Source organism: Canis lupus, chromosome 18, assembly GCF_048164855.1.
Source record: "Canis lupus baileyi chromosome 18, mCanLup2.hap1, whole genome shotgun sequence".
In the NCBI taxonomy this organism is placed as follows: domain Eukaryota; kingdom Metazoa; phylum Chordata; class Mammalia; order Carnivora; family Canidae; genus Canis; species Canis lupus.
Genome location: NC_132855.1, coordinates 57,285,167 through 57,301,728, shown reverse-complemented (window position 1 = coordinate 57,301,728; position 16,562 = coordinate 57,285,167). Strand labels below are relative to the sequence as shown.

General features: G+C 37.3%; 1 protein-coding gene across 10 annotated transcripts in view; it reads right to left on the bottom strand.

The window, feature by feature from the left end:
* EXOC4 (exocyst complex component 4) overlaps window positions 1-16,562 on the bottom strand; it is a 746,933-nt gene that overhangs the window by 408,295 nt on the left and 322,076 nt on the right. For 8 of the 10 annotated variants that reach the window (XM_072784617.1, XM_072784618.1, XM_072784619.1 and 5 more), the window contains exon 10: window positions 8,252-8,348. In XM_072784617.1, the coding sequence (XP_072640718.1) occupies window positions 8,252-8,348 (97 nt within the window). Of the gene's footprint in view, window positions 1-819; window positions 2,168-7,778; window positions 7,870-8,251; window positions 8,349-16,562 lie in introns of those variants that run through there. The other 2 variants (XM_072784620.1, XM_072784626.1) reach the window with 2 other exon arrangements.

The following is a 16,562-nucleotide window of genomic DNA, read 5'->3' as shown; positions in this document are numbered from 1 at the left end:
TTCTTTTCCAAAAAAAAAAAAAAAAAAAAAGATTTCTTTTCCATTTCAGGAGACACAAGTGTCAGGAGGGACAGAGATTTTCACTATACCAAACAGAGTTGTGCTAATGACTTCACCCTTGAAAACAGGGCTTCCCAAGTACCCCACATCCAGTAAGATGGTTTCAGAAAATGGCCTTTGCTGGTAGTCTTTCAGGCTCTCTCTAAGCCTTTAGAACCTTTGGAAGTTTAAGTTTCAGATCTAGTCCCAAAAGCTTCTTATAAATCCAAATATAATGCCCTCTTTGTCATCTGGGCAAAAAAAAAGAGAAGTTTCTCTACCTTGACTATCCTGAGTACAGAGCTTCTTGCTTATCTGCCCCATGGCGCGCTGAGCGCCAGCAACACACACCCTTCAAGTCCATCCCATCACTGATCCTGCAACATCTCATCTTCTTTTCCATATGCCATTCCCTCTGCCCAGGTCATTTGGCCCCAGATATTCACACAGCATCCTCCAGCACTTTGTTTTCCACTCTAACCAAGTATTATCTTCTCAGAAAGGTCTACCGACTGCACTGTAACTAAAATAATGGCCTTGCCTCCACCAGCAACTATGCAAATTCCTAACTTTTGTCCATTGTTCTTCCTAAAACTGTCACTACCTACTACTGTTGTCTGTGTGTACTGGTTGACTTTTTTACCGTCTGGTTTTTTTCCTCCAGACTAAATTCCCCAAGGGTAGATAAAGACTTAGATGGAGGGGAGTCGACACCAAGTAAGTGCTCAATAAATTTTATTAAATGGATGAGCAAATGGATTTTTATTACGCTTAATTATAACAATGAATTTGATATGCCTCTGATATACCAGTATTGTCAATGTGAGAAGTACAATAATTAATAAAACAAAAATATAAAATGCAAGTGTTAATCACAATTTGTCATTTACTTTGGACTATCATTTTTAGAAACATAACCTACTACATTCATGGCCTAATCAATTTTGGTGCCTTTCATTGTTTGAGGTTTGATTTTGACCACTTCCTAACCTCCTAACTTCAAGCCCTGCTTAACAATTACAGTGATTTCACAGCCAGGTCCTGACGACCCCTTAGCCAATTCCCTATACCGCTGCTAAATGGCAGATACTACATCTGACAAGATTAACTTTTAGAAGCTACTCTTCTCTGTAATCAGAGACAAACACAATTACATATTACGATTACTTCTAATTATTCTAAGCAGTTCTACTGCTGTTTGCCTTAAGAAAGGCACACAGCCAACTGCAGAAATTCTGACCATCACCATAGTCAAGTTGCCAATAAGTTTTATCTCCCTAACTAATCTAAATGCCAACCTACTCCTTACTGACCAATGAATATTTCATTTTCTGTTCTACTCTGAAAGCCTTTAATTGCTGTCTGATTTTAATGAAGTGCGGCTGATAATAAATAGTGAAAAATGCTCAAAGACCAGATATTCAATATTTGAGTTGTGTTCAACGGAGGAAGCATCAGTGTAACATTTTTGCAACTTTAAATACCATCATCATCTACTATGTCTCCAGCCTCTTACCTCCATCAAGTCATCCTGACTGCAAACATCTGTTCTTCAATTGTCTCATAAGAAATGTACTTCATATATACAAAGTGATCATTACCCTAAAGAGCCAAATGTCTTTTAAAAGCTAGTTGAAGCAAAATAAGCAAAAGAAACATACTGTCATTTGGACTTTTACATTTTAAAATATCAGGTCTTTGGAGTCCTTAAATATTACTAAAGCATTTCCCAGTCATACAATCACAAACTGGAAAGGCAGAAAGCAAAATCCAGACCTACCGATTCTATTATTTTATAGGTAGGGAAAACTAAGACACACAGGGATTTGGCCAATACCAAAAACTAAAATGTGGTCACCCATACCCACTCCCCCAGCCTACATTCAGTGGTCTCTCTCTATATATCATGAAATACACAAATCCACTTCCCATCTAAACAATGGCTGGCTCCAGTGCTAAAAGAATGAATAAATAGGGGATCCCTGGGTGGCGCAGCAGTTTAGCGCCTGCCTTTGGCCCAGGGCGCGATCCTGGAGACCCGGGATCGAATCCCACGTCGGGCTCCCGGTGCATGGAGCCTGCTTCTCCCTCTGCCTGTGTCTCTGCCTCTCTCTCTCTCACTGTGTGCCTATCATAAATAAATAAAAAATTTAAAAAAAATTAAAAAAAAAAGAATGAATAAATAAATCACTTAATATATTAATTTCCCGAGTTTGTTCTAATTGCAAAATTTAATGTACATTTTCAGCAACAGATAATTAAGGTTAAATGAGGTCATAAAAGTGGGACCGTAATCCAGTAAAGCTGGTGTCCCTATAAGAAGAGGAAGCAGCTCCATCAGGACACAGTGAGAAGACTTGCTTGGATTAAGATGTCTGTATTCCTGGCCTTCCTAGCTCTCAAGACTAGGGATTTTTGGGGATTTCTGGGTGGCTTAGTGGTTGAGCGTCTGCCTTTGACTCAGATCCCGGGGTCCTGGGATCAAGTCCCACATTGGGCTCCCTGTATGCAGCCTGCTTCTCCCTCTGCCTATATCTCTGCCTCTCTCTCTGTGTCTTTAATTAAAAAAAAAAAAAAAAAAAAAGACTAGGAATTTTTGTTTCTCAGTGATGGGCTGCATGAAATCCCACTACTTCTCTTTGATGATTCTATGTTTGAAACCAAAAGCCTCCAGTTTTAAGATGGTTGAGTGCAACAGAGTCAAATACATAAACTTTGTTTTCTTTCTTTAAGATTATTTATTTATTTATTCATGAGAGACAGAGAGAGAGAGACGCAGAGACAAAAGCAAAGGAAGAAGCAGGCTCCATACAGGGAGCCGGACACGGGACTCGATCCCAGGACTCCAGGATCATGCCCTGGGCCGAAGGCAGGCGCTAAACTGCAGAGCCACCCAGGGATCCCCAATAAACTTTGTTTTCAATAGCAACACTCCCGACCAATTTGCCTTATTGGCCCAGAATGGATGCAATCACAAATGCACGGAATGAATGAATGAATGAATGAATGAATGAATAAATAAATAAATAAATAAATAAATAAATAAATAAATAAATGAATGATTTAAAAAGCTTGAGAATGTCTTCGAAATACTTTAGTTATATGCTGAATTTAGATTTGTAAAGGAATAATTTTTGTTGCCACTCAGATTTTGCTATTTGAAGGAACTGCAGTAATAATCTAAGGAACCATATATTCTCTGTGGGGGGTCTTTTAGAGAATAAGTAATAGTGATAAATGAAAAAACAAAGGGAGAAATAAATTCTCCCACCCTCCCCGCAAAATCCCACAAATAGCAGCCACAAGGTAATTTCAGATTTCCAGAAATGGCTACATTACTCATTAATTACAACTAAAAACTGCTACTCTGTCAAACTGTGATTGATACCTCAACAAAATGCATTTTGTTGATAAAGTTTACCATGATGTAACCATTTAAAAATAATTTGTGTAAAAAAAGAAATCCAAATGCATGTCTCATCTAGACAAAAGAAAGTCTGTCATTCAAATATCACCATTCTCATATTTTGTTTCTCAAATTGAAGGCCTATAAAATAATTTATTAGATGACTCCATCCATTCCTCTTGACTGTTTCCAGAAAAAGCTAAAAGGCAGCAACTATGTCAGTGAGGGGGAGAACAAGTTACTAGGCCTATCTATTTTGGTGAAAGTATCAGAATCTACCTACATATAAGGAGAAACCTCTTCATTTCAATATGTTTTGTTCATTTAGAACCAGTGGTAGCAAAATTGATTAGATAAACTCTTACCATCAAGACCTTAAATTAAGGCTCTAGTTTTACACAACATCTTTTGAGGTTAAGCGTTAGAGCAAGCAAGATAATACTAGAGACTTCCTTTTTCTAAAACATCATTCTCTGAGACAATTTTTTGATTTCTTACCCAGAAAGAGAAAATAGTAAGGAAAAGCATTAAATAAACAAGTCAAGGGACCAGCAGAGTTAACAGGTAGCAAACAGACTAAGTCCATACACTTGTCTCTGACACCCTGTGAGATTTCTTACTGAAGAAACTGCAGTCCTTAGGAGAAAAGTATGAAAATAAACTTGCAAGGTTGCCAGATCTAGGACCTTGTACAATGATTTTATGGGAGGGCAGTAAAAATGATGGCTAAGAATAAATAAAACAACATAACAGGAATCTACTGTGCAGTGTTCTTGAACAGGGTGGTTCTGAGTTTTCAGGACGGCAAACTTTCATTCAGCTAAAAGAATGTACTGCCAATGAAATAGAAATGATGAAAAGAACATCTTTAATAAATGAAGTATACACAAGCCATCTGCAGCGTTTCAGGAAGACAGAAGAATCCAAGTACCACCAGACATAAAGGAAAAGTACTGAAGGGAAATAAATGCCCTACACGCTTGAAAAGGTTTCTACCTTCTAACGAAAAAGATCTCCATTCACTGAGTGAGATAGTGTAAGAAAACAATGACAGTGTTTAAATGGGTGATCAAAGCCAACTTGTGGTAAGCTCCTTCTGAACTAGAGTCTGGGGAATTAGGAGGGGGAACCGATGAGTCCTCGTGTCCGAAAAGAAGCACACAAGCAAGCGAAGTGCTAGGTGAAAGGCTATGTGATTGCTCACTACTGTCTGTGTGCAGGATGGCTCAGCCGTCCACCTACTAGGTGCAAAAGATCCCACTCAGCTCCGTCCTCACCAGTCAGTGGTGAGGGCATCTGTTTTTGCTGCCTATGCAGCTACCAAGGGAGTACCTTTAGGCAAGGATTTGATGTCATTTTTTTCATTTCCCCAGGACCTGGCATAGAATCAGAGTCCAGTAAATAATCAGTGAGTAAAACTGAACAGAGGAACCTGGATCTGAACCTAATTTGTTGCAATTTTCACTTAAAATTTCAAATCCTGTGCTTTACTTCCCCATCTTTCCATTCTTCCATGCTAACTCTCCCACTAGATTATACTATCTTCTACACAATAATATGCTAAGTCACCTTCACTTTGAGCTAGCACAGAAATAAAATGAGTGGCATACCAAAGGATGGAAAATATATGCACAGATACTGTATTTAAATAATCCCATAAAAATAAGAGTGATTATTTCTAAAGAAGAGTCCATACTAGACTTAGAGAAGTGAAAACATGCATCCTAAGTGTCCGATACCCATTTGTTGATCACAAATAAGTGAATGACTACAGGAGAAATGTGGAAATTTAAAGAGTAAAAATGAAATGCACTAGTATGATAACGCACACTGACTCTCCTCATTACCAAAACTTCCAAACTTTAGAAGAAATAATAAATCCGATAATCACCAAATGCTGAAGTGTAAAAATCAGAATAAGAAAAAAAAAACTATAATATCTTAATCATCTGAAACTCCATTAAGCCCATTATGGAGATTCAGCTGAGACTTCATAATGGGCTTGAGAAGCAAGGCTATAATTTGAGCCAAAGGCTAAAGTCTATATAATGATCACCTGCTTAGCAAGGAATTAACTTACCTTGCAGACCACATAATATTCTTATGATTTCCATGAAGAGTTACACAGTGAATGAATGTAAACCGTATCATGCAACAAAACTTTCACCTGTACTAATCAGTAATAACATTCTGAATGAAAGTAGAGACAAACCAAGTTGAGTAAAACTAATAGTATTATCAAGCCTTAAAACAACTCTCTTGTAAAGTAGGATAAATGCTAAAAAATAATTGTTAAGAACTGCAATATGGGCAGCCCCAGTGGCACAGCGGTTTGGCACTGCCTGCAGCCTGGGATGTGGTCCTGGGGACCTGATCCAGTCCCACGTCAGGCTCCCTAAGTGGAGCCTGCTTCTCCCTCTGCCTGTGTCTCTGCCTCTCTCTCTCTGTCTCTCATGAATAAATAAATAAAATCTTTAAAAAAAAACACTGCAATACATTGAACTCTATCCGTACTTAAGCAAATAATGCATTTTATTAACTGTAAAATAAGGATAGTTTTTCTTCTTCCTCATTCTCCTAACTTCACATTTAGAAAAGGCAAAAAAAAAAGAAAAAAAAGTTTAAAGGGAAAAAATCTTTTTTTTTTTTTTTTTTAAGATTTTATTTATTCACGAGAGACAGAGACATAGGCAGAGGGAGAAACAGTCTCCATGCAGGGAGCCCAATGTGGGACTCGATCCCAGAACTCCAGGATCACGCCCTGGGCCAAGGCAGATGCTCCACTGCTGAGCCATCCAGGCATCACGGGAAAAAATCTCTTGTAAAGTGGTGACTGACACTACAGCCAAAAAAACATCCAAAGGTCTTCTTTGATGCTTTGGAACAAATGTAAGCATAAGGATTACATTTATCCATGCCATAGTGTAATTCAGCAGTAAATTATGGCGTTAAAACCAGGTTAGGAGATGCCTATAATGATTAAAGTATTTTCCCATTTTCCTAACAATTAGCAACTCTAAGCAGAAATCAATTTAATTGAAAATGAGAGTGAATACTAAACCAATTACCAAAGTCAGGTGTAATAAAGATGAGCACTGTTACTTAATCTAGAAATTCTAGATGTTGTAATTTATGCATTTATATAGAAAAACAACTGAATTTATAGAGGAATAATCCTAATTCTCTTAATTACATGATTCTTAAATTCCATGATATACTTCCTGCAAATGTTTGCTAAAACAGATTTTTCAAAAAATTAATAATTCTTTAAAAATCTCTTGTCATTGCATGAAAGGATTTTTTGTTGTTATTTAATTTACATATTTGTGTTTCTGCATTTAAAACTAATTGGGTGAAATGTTCCAATACAATTTTTAAAACTGGTTGCCTAAGTAAGAGATCTGAATTGAACTAGTTCTAATGGATTTTAATTTAGTAAGTCTTTGTTAATGAGAAGGTAGGATAATTCCCATATTAAACTGCCTATGTTTCAGAAAAAGCATATAAAATATTTATCTGGACAATTCAGGAGCACTTGCTTGACTGTTATTTCAAATGCCTCAAATATTATAGAAGTCATGTGAGAAAGTGTAATGTGATTATCTGAGGCACCTAACTTTTACTGAACCCAAGAGTTTCTGATTCATTGTATGAAAAAAAGCAAAAATATACACTGGTTTATTACAGAGAAAAACATACGATTAATATTATATTGGATATCTATGTTCAAAGAGTACCCTATTTTACTGGTGGTCAACAACACCATAAAATTCACCATCTTAATCTTTTTTAGGTATACAGCACAGTAATGTTAACTATACACACATGGTTGAGTAATCAGGTCTCTAGAAATTTTTCATCTTGCAAATCCAAAACTTCAGATCCACTGAATAATAATTCCCTTTTCCTCTCTTCCCCAAAAGTTCCTTTTTAAAAGTACTTAAGACTTAGAAGCTTTTAAAAAGGAAGTATCACAGATTTTTTTTTTTGTATCACAGATTTTTATTTAATAATCATCATTCCACAATAAACTGAGTGATATACATTCTAGTCAGCATTGAGTTGTCCTTTATATATAAAATCCTATATATGGCTGCTAGAATGTCTTTCAGTTTTAGAAGTCATATTGTTCAAAGACTTGCCAATCCTCAAAGGATATCTGAGTCATTAATATAAATTAGTGAGACAGATCATGGGTTAGCCATTTTTTCCTGAAAAGGGCCAAAGTGTAAATATTGCAGGCTTTGTAGGCCATATGGTTCCTCTTGCAAATATTCAACTCTGCAACACTGTAGCACAGAGCAGCTATAGATAACACATAAATAAATGAGCATGACAGTGTCAATAAAAATTTATTGAAAAAAAAAAGGAAGAAAAACACATGACAGACTGGATTTCTCCTATGGGCCATAAGTTGCTACTCCCTGAAATAAAGAAGGGAATAGAGAGACAATGACAAGAGAAGGAGAGGGGCAGAGACAGGGAATAGGAAACAAAGAAAATTAAAAGAAAGTATTTATGGAGCATTACTACAGAGAACAAATAGGTACTAAACAATATATTAAAAAACATGTTCCAAAAAAAATAAAAAAATAAAAATAAAAAAAATAAAATAAAAATAAAAAACATGTTCCATTTTCTAGGGCTTTACGATCCAAGTTTGTCTATAAAACAAATACTATCAACTCCACTGTTTTGTTTGTTTGTTTGCTTATGGCTTGTTTCATCGTTGACCTACTGGCATTCAGTACATTAGCATAAACAATGAAAATACTGACTTTCGTAAGTACATAGGATTTGACTTACCTTAGCAATGGATGGAATATGACAGTAATATTTCTGGCTCCAGGTTTGCAGACAAATTTGGTTCCTCCACCTTCAATTAAGTTGTCATCAGGACCGCCTTTCAGGAAAAAGAAGAAAATTTAGCTTACTAGGACTTTTACAAAAAAATAAATCAAGGCTATTGAAATGAATGTTATACTATCATAAGAAGGACCAACTTTGAAAACAGTTGTCTTCAAATCTATAAAATTATTTTGAAAGACTGCATCCAGTCTCTTCATTGCGTAAACTATAGAGCAGCATTTTCACTCTGGATTGAGAACATGGAAGCTCAGTAAAAACAAATGGAGTTTTTAAAGAAATATTGTAGGGTAAAACCTAGTTAAACGGTTAGATCTGCAATGACCAGTGTCTATCTTAGTACAGCACGTGAAACTTTCCCAAAGAGAAAGTACCACTCAAGGTTGTCCGGGGCTATAAAGGTTGGAGCAGAGATCCATATAAACCTAACTGATCACACTTCATCAAATCTGAGACCCCACAAATTTTAAGATATGCTACTATAACACTCAATGTTTTAAAAATTCTGCAAATGAAACTATACAATGCTTCTTTATTACTTAGAAGAGTTTTTTTCTCATTGAAAAGCTCCTTATGGTTGAAATACATATAAGTAGGTTATATAATTTCTAAGTAAATATTTAAGATTAAGGCTTTTAAAATAAATAGGTGTTTACCATAAATCTCTTGCATTTAATACAGAAATGTAAGAAAAATAAATTAAGGTGTTCTTACAACTACGTAATTTTCAGAATGCAGCTTTTCTTAATGACTCAGAGTTGCTAATACGCTTGTTTTATAAATGCTGTCACTAAGTGGGTTTCCTAAAGGAGTGAATCCAGTATTTTATTCCAGCTGCTAATACTAATTCTGCAAGGTTTAATGTTGATATGTACTTGATGTTATCAGAAGGTTTAAAGAGAAGGTCTATATCAGCTAAAACTCATACTCTTTCCTCAAACAGTCCTTAAGAGATCATCAATTGAAACATTGAAGGCTCACGGTATGAAGAATATCCGTTCAGTTTACACATACTGAGGCAAAAACAACTCATTCTGACTGTCTTCTGGTCTACAGCCACTATGATGCCATTGACCTAAGATATCATCCTAATTTCAGAGGGTCATGAAAAAATGTGTATCTTAGGATGTTGGGAGAAATGCTCCCCCTTCCACACACTACTCATGTTACCTACCAATGAATGAAAATTTGTAATCCCCGCCTCCCTCTTTTATCCATTCTAGGGGAAGTGAAGTAACTCCCTTGGTGAAATTGAGAAGACAAAGCTGAGCATGCATGTCTCAGCAACCTCTTTATTGCACTTTAGAAACCAGAATGTCTGTAGGTGGTTAAGTGTTGTCTCACAAAGTTGAAAAATAAAGGTCTTGCTTCGTCAGAGAAGGATGAAGTGGTGAGCAAATGTTTCTAACTTTGATGTTCAGTTAGCAAACTCATTTGGTTCTCAAAGTAGACTACACCTTCCAGTCTAGCGTCTGTCAGTATAAAGGTTGGTATTTCATCTTCCATCTACCTTATGTTATTTCTTAATACTTTCCGAAATCTGATAAAAAGATAGATGCCATTTTGTAGGCTTCCCTTCAAAATCCTAAAAATCTACACTTAAAATTTCTTTTTTCTGGGATCCCTGGGTGGCGCAGCGGTTTAGCGCCTGCCTTTGGCCCAGGGCGCGATCCTGGAGACCCAGGATCGAATCCCACGTCGGGCTCCCGGTGCATGGAGCCTGCTTCTCCCTCTGCCTATGTCTCTGCCTCTCTCTCTCTCTCTCTCTCTCTGTGTGACTATCATAAATTTAAAAAAAAATTTTTTTTTCTTTTTTTCTAAGTTAAATATTTTCTTTCTAATTAGAGTTCTTTGCATGATACCAAGCACAACTAAATCTCATTTGGGTTTATTATCTATCTTAATGGTCTCTGAGGTAACTTGGAGATTGACTGATAAAAACATGTAAAGCCTCAGAAATCCATACCCCTGGATCATCAAGACTTCCCAGAAGCATCAGAATGTAGGCAAGTCCCATTTGGATTAGTTGTTTCCACCAACTAATCACAGCACAGCTTTTCTTAAGGAAAACAGAAAATATAATGGTATGTACAGCTCCTGATTCAAAACCATGAGCTATTTTTTCTCATTTGAAAAAAGAAATCCATCTTGTTTTACTATATTTGCACCAGAGATATCAGTGTTCTGCTAAGGCAGTGATTTTGCAAAAGGAGAACATCAAGACTATCATAAACACTACTCCTTTGACAAAACCCTCCTCTAAAGGTCACATGGTATGGTTACAAACACAAAGAACAGAATAAATATATCTTATCAATACTTCTCAAAGATCATCAGATGAAGTCAGTATTGAATTATCCAAAAACGTGTATATGTGTAGCAAATAAACAGGTTATATTCTGCACTCCAGGCACAACATAAATAACTTCCCATGAAGTAAATCTACACAACAATATAATGCATTCATTTACTGAATATAACTGAATATATAAGCATTTCTTTTAAAGACAAATGTGAGTTAGACTACAATGATCTCCAATGATTTCTAAAAATTTTTAGGTTTTATGATCTTAGGTACTCAATACTTATATAGAGACCAGATTAACCTAGCTCCAGGAGAACTAGTACCCTCATGCAACACCAAATGCACTAAATGTGCATGCACTGCCATGTCCTGGTCCACACCAGGCTTTCATTTAGTGGCCTGTGCCCCCTCCTACCATTCCTTTAGGCACCAAATCCAGCCTTCAACTATCGGATGGCCCTCTCCCAATTGTCCACAATTCCATTAGCAATGACTTTACATAAAATAACCTATATAACCTTAACACAGGTCACCTGTATTGTCATTTGTTTTCTAATGCTTACATAACATTTTCCTGACTGGAATGGAACTTCCTGGAAAGTAGTTATAAAAGCATACATCTGCTGAATGAAGAAAGAGACCCACCTTACCAGAATGTTATTGGACTTAGATGAAAAAGTATGTGTGCAAATCCTTTGTAAACTGTCAAAAACCTAACATAAGCAAGCCTATGTCCCCAGAGTATTACAGGGAACAGGTGTGCTTAATAAACATTTGTTGATGACAATCAGAGAACACAGATGATAAAAGATATAATACCAAAAATAAGGCCCACAGGCCACTAGAAATGCCAGTGAGAGGAAGATTTGGCTGTGAAAATGAAGGATGATGGCTAGCATTCAGCTGTAAACTAAGTAATAGTTGCAATTGTTCCCTGTTAGCTGCAGAAAGATCATTACTGCTTTACAGAATAGAGTTAACTAAATAAAAAGTAAACTTTGGGCAGGACTAACTCAACCCCCAGCCAAAATTCCACCTACAGGAACTTCATCTATGCTTCCAGGCCCACTGCAAACCCTATCTATCCTGCATTTGATGTGATTTCCTCTTTCCTACAAGCCCAAACCCAACCTACTAAATTACCAAAAACAACACCAACCCAGTAAAAACATTCTTGAAAATACACAGGTAAAGAACCAGAAGTAAAGACTGTGGCCCAAGATCATATGGTCTGAGTGTCTAATCCTCTGAGATGTAGTCTAGCATTTCAATATTCTGAGTGAGAAACAAAACTGGCCTCTCTTTGCATGCCTTCCCGTAATCAGGTAATCTGGAAGTTGCTGTCATCAACGTTCTAAGGGAACATATTCAATCCCGAGAAAAGCACAAAAGGGCCAGAGCACCTCCTTCCCCTTCATTCATTATGCTTACAGTCTAATCCCAGCTGTCAGAGGCCAGGTAATAGGCACCAGAGAAAATGCTGAATGATGATGGATGGTTGCAAAGAAAAGGAAACTGACAGTAGTATTACAAGTAGAATATATCTTGTGCAGAAAGGAGAGGAAATGCTCTACTCATATTTCAGTTTCAAACAATGAGGACAATGGTATGACAGGCTCTTGCAGACAACTGGCAGGAGGCACCAAGGCCACCCAGTGACTGCTGGCATGACAGTGTCTTAGGGCTCGCAGTCAAGGCCTTTCTTTTAGAATTCATTTACACAGAAGTAATTAGCTCCTAGGCTTATTTATTCCTTGATTCTTCCCACCTGGAATTTGAAGTCATTTATAATGAATATAGTCATTTTAATAAAACAGAAAAAGAAAACCCCAGCCTAAGAAATGGAAACAAATGTCCTCACTGACAGGATTATGGTACAGTGGGAAAACTCACTAAGATCCGTGTCACATCCCAGATGTGCTACTTAATACTCTAAGCGCGACAGAATTATTTAAATTTTCTGAGCCTTAGCTTTCCATTTATAAAATACATATTGAAATTAACTGTTTCAAAGACTTGTGGTGATAACGCACTCCTGGGGATTCAGTATGGTTTTGACACCTAGTATATCTCAAATAAATGGTCTACTTTTCTCATTAGAATTACCAAGCAGTTATGGATCTAGTTGATCACATACACACATACACACAAAACATCCCTGGAACATAAACTAAAAAATAAAAGATCCAATTTTAAAAAATATTATTCTTCCTACTTTAGGCAGCACTGTATGAGTCAATAGCATTAAAAGGACCAATTAGAATTATGTCTGTCTTACTTGGGGAGGGCATTGTTAATGCAGTGAAAGATTAGAAAATTGCTGAGAACACTTACGGCATGACAGAATAAAATTTATCTTTCTCTGCTCTTAATTTTTCAGTTAAAAATAACCAATATTGGGATGTCTGGGTGGCTCAGCAGTTGAGCATCTATCTTTGGCTCAGGGCATGATCCTGGAATCCCGGGATTGAGTCCCACCTCGGGCTCCCTGCATGGAGTCTGCTTCTCCCTTTGCTTGTGTCTTTGCCTCTCCGTGTCTCTCATGAATAAATAAATAAAATCTTTAAAAAAAAACAATGTTGAACATATAGATACAAAGATTATGGACTATCTGTGCCAAGTGCTTAGAGGAAACCAGTGGAGTCTGATGGTCAATTGAGTTGAGCCATAGAAAGCAGCCTTATCCGACATGTTTAATATGGCCTGGATTTCAAGTTGGCCTTTTCCACACTGAAAAAGAACCACAGTGAAGAGGAGTTCTTTTTCTTTTTTACAGCAAATACTTTGCTTCATAAACTTTCAAAAGATTATGAAAATGCATTCTGATTGCAACAATATACGGGGTCTTTAATTGGCTCTAAGAGCCTGCTAAATGGTCTAAGAATTCCCTGAATTCATAGCAGTCCCTTAGTTCTTTTAGATTAAGTTCTTTGCCAAGTACCCATTCAAAAGCACAGACTAGGGGTGCCTGGGTGCCTCAGTCGTTTGGGTGTCTGCCTTTGGCTCAGGTCATGATCTGGAGTCCTGGGTCCTGGGATCAAGCCCCACATGGGGCTCCTTGCTCAGCATGGAGTCTGCTTCTCCCTCTCCCTCTGCCCCTCCCCACTGTGTTTTCTCTCTCTCTCTCTCTCTCTCTCTCTCACTCTCTTTCTCTCATACATACACACACACACACACTCCCTCTCTCTCTCTCTCTCTCTCAAGTAAATAAATAAAATCTTAAAAAAAAATCAACAGACTCAAAAGCACAGAATATCATTAGGACTTCATGCTGTCACTGCTGCTGCTGCCACCAATGCCCAACTTGTGACTAGGGACTATCTATGATCTTGGGGTCTGGTACTAGATTAGGAAGAAAAGAGAAGTACAATACTTATTCTTACCCTTGAATAACTTACTATTACAGTCAAGTCAAGCAAATCAGTATTGCTGGTAACATTCTACTGCTCATGGTAAATTATTGTCAGACCTGAGAAGGAAATCTTGGCAATAAATACCTTGAAGGAAAGAATCATCTTTTGGACTCAATTTGAACCAAGTCTATAATTATTAACAACAGTACAATTTTGTTCAAGGATGGATCTCCTATGCTTAGAATGGTTTCTGGGACATGATAAGCAGTAAGTATTTATGGAATGAATATATGAATAAAAAAACAAACAAAAAAATTATAATGTCTCTTTTAGATCAAGTGAATTCTAAGTATGAACCACCTAGGAACAAACAGCAGTTGTGTTTTGCATAAAGTATGCTAAGTAAGTAATGCATGTTTCAGCAAAATGCTGAAAAATTATAATAAGATATTATTTGTAGAAAACAATCTCTCAAGTAGAAACAAATTAGTTATCCCCACCATTAGAGGAGTAAATGCCTTGTCTGTAATTCTCTGCTCAATTATATTTTGTTCCTGGGTAGCTCTAACGTTGTGCTGTGTAGATAATTAAAACAGGTGTCAAGTATTACACAGAGTATGCAGGAAGAAGGTCAAGAGCTGGAAAGGGGATTCACGCTTATTAAACATTCACCAGGAAACAGGTACTGTGCTGGACCCATAACATAAAATATCTCACTTAATCCTAGTAATAGCCTATAATATTATTACCCAACACAGAGATGAAGAAATGGAGGCTCATGGGGGTGAGGGAAGAAGTACAGAGTCTTGCTCAAAATCAAAATCACACATGGTAGGTTCAGTATTTAAACTATTTTTTCCCAACTATATGTACACTACAATGCACTTAATATCACTTCATGCTCTGAGAAACTCATGAGTTGAAAAAAATAATACACATGATGGGTGAGATAGGAAAATTCTGAAACAGGGAGCAGTAAACCCTGATTTTATGGTGGTTTGACACATAAAATGTATTTTCTATGGAATCTACACTAAATACAACTGTTGGGTTATCCAAATCAATGCACAAGAAGCCTTTTTGATCAAAAATGTGAGTGAAGCCTGACAAAAACATTTTGTAGATAAAACCTACATAAACAATGGTTTGGTAGATAAAACCATATAAACAATGATTCTAGGGGAGGGGGGAACGACACTTAATGGTCCAACTGAGGCCAGAAAGAACACTTTCCTCTCTAAATATAGTCCCAGCAGCAAGGACCAGAATGAACTTTACATTTCCCCATTTCTCCTGACTAGCTAGTACAGAGTATAATGACCCCTTCAACTCCAAACTACTGGTTAGGGTTCTTTGGAGACCCAGAAACAGGCAGGTAGGTAGACAAGAAAGGGTCCAGCCCTTCAGGGAGGAAACTTTGGGGAGTTTACCTGTATCCATACCCAAAATACTGATAGAAGCCATTTTTTTTTCTGCTTCCCCTTTTAAAAAAAAAATTCCAATAGCTCTCCCTTGCTTTGTTTTTTTACTGTAACATCTGATGAAGGATTTCTTGATAATCCTTCCCTACTGTTGAGTGCACAGGTGAGGTGAAATTACTGCAATTTGTAGCAGCACCATATTATTATGGAATATTCTAGAGCAGAAATAAGAGTAGAGAAGAGAAACTCTGAGAGTTAGAGTTGAGGATTTACCAGCTGGTTATAGCAAAAGAACAAAGGGAAAAGGAGTCAAAGGTTCTGACAAAAAAGAAAGTCAGATGATTGACCACACATGGGTCAAGGCTTGGTAAGAAATAAATGAGACTTGGAAAAGACTAGATTGATGATAAGCAATGCAAGCTGACACATGGGGTTTTCTCTCAGATCAGAATCTTTATGGGGGAAGTCAGAGTGAGAGAAGATTGAAGAGGAATGGAGGTTGGTAGTTAGGGACAGGCTAAAATTGTATCTTTTCTCGCTTTCCTTGTGATCATCCCAGGAAGCCCTCCCCTGAGTTAAAAATGAAGTGGGCAGGAGCAGTAGGTTTGATGTTTGCTGGTAAGGAATCAGAGAGCAGCAAAGTTTGGAGGTGGGGTAAGAATGAGAAATGAAAGAAATAAAGGAAAGTCCAAGGACCTCAGCTCCTTTTGGCCTGTCTCTAGTGTCACTGGCAGGTATAAAACATAATGCACAGAAAGAGGTCTAAACTAGAGACTGCCTAATGATTGGTTATTATGAGACAAACAGTCCATGTTGTGAAGTATAAGGAGCAGTACAGCAGATGAATGTCCAAGATCTTATATCTGTTGGAATTTCAGTGTGAGCAGACTGCTAGGAAGCAAATCCCTCACCTGAGTTTTGCTTCAAGTAAGACCTTCTCTCCCAGATGTTTGGTTAAAGACCATGAAATAGGGATCCCTGGGTGGCGCAGCGGTATAGCGCCTGCCTTTGGCCCAGGGCGCGATCCTGGAGACCCGGGATCGAATCCCATGTCGGGCATGGAGCCTGCTTCTCCCTCTGCCTGTGTCTCTGCCTCTCTCTCTCTGTGTGACTATCATAAATAAATAAAAATTAAAAAAAAAAATAAAGACCATGAAATAATTATTTTTTGG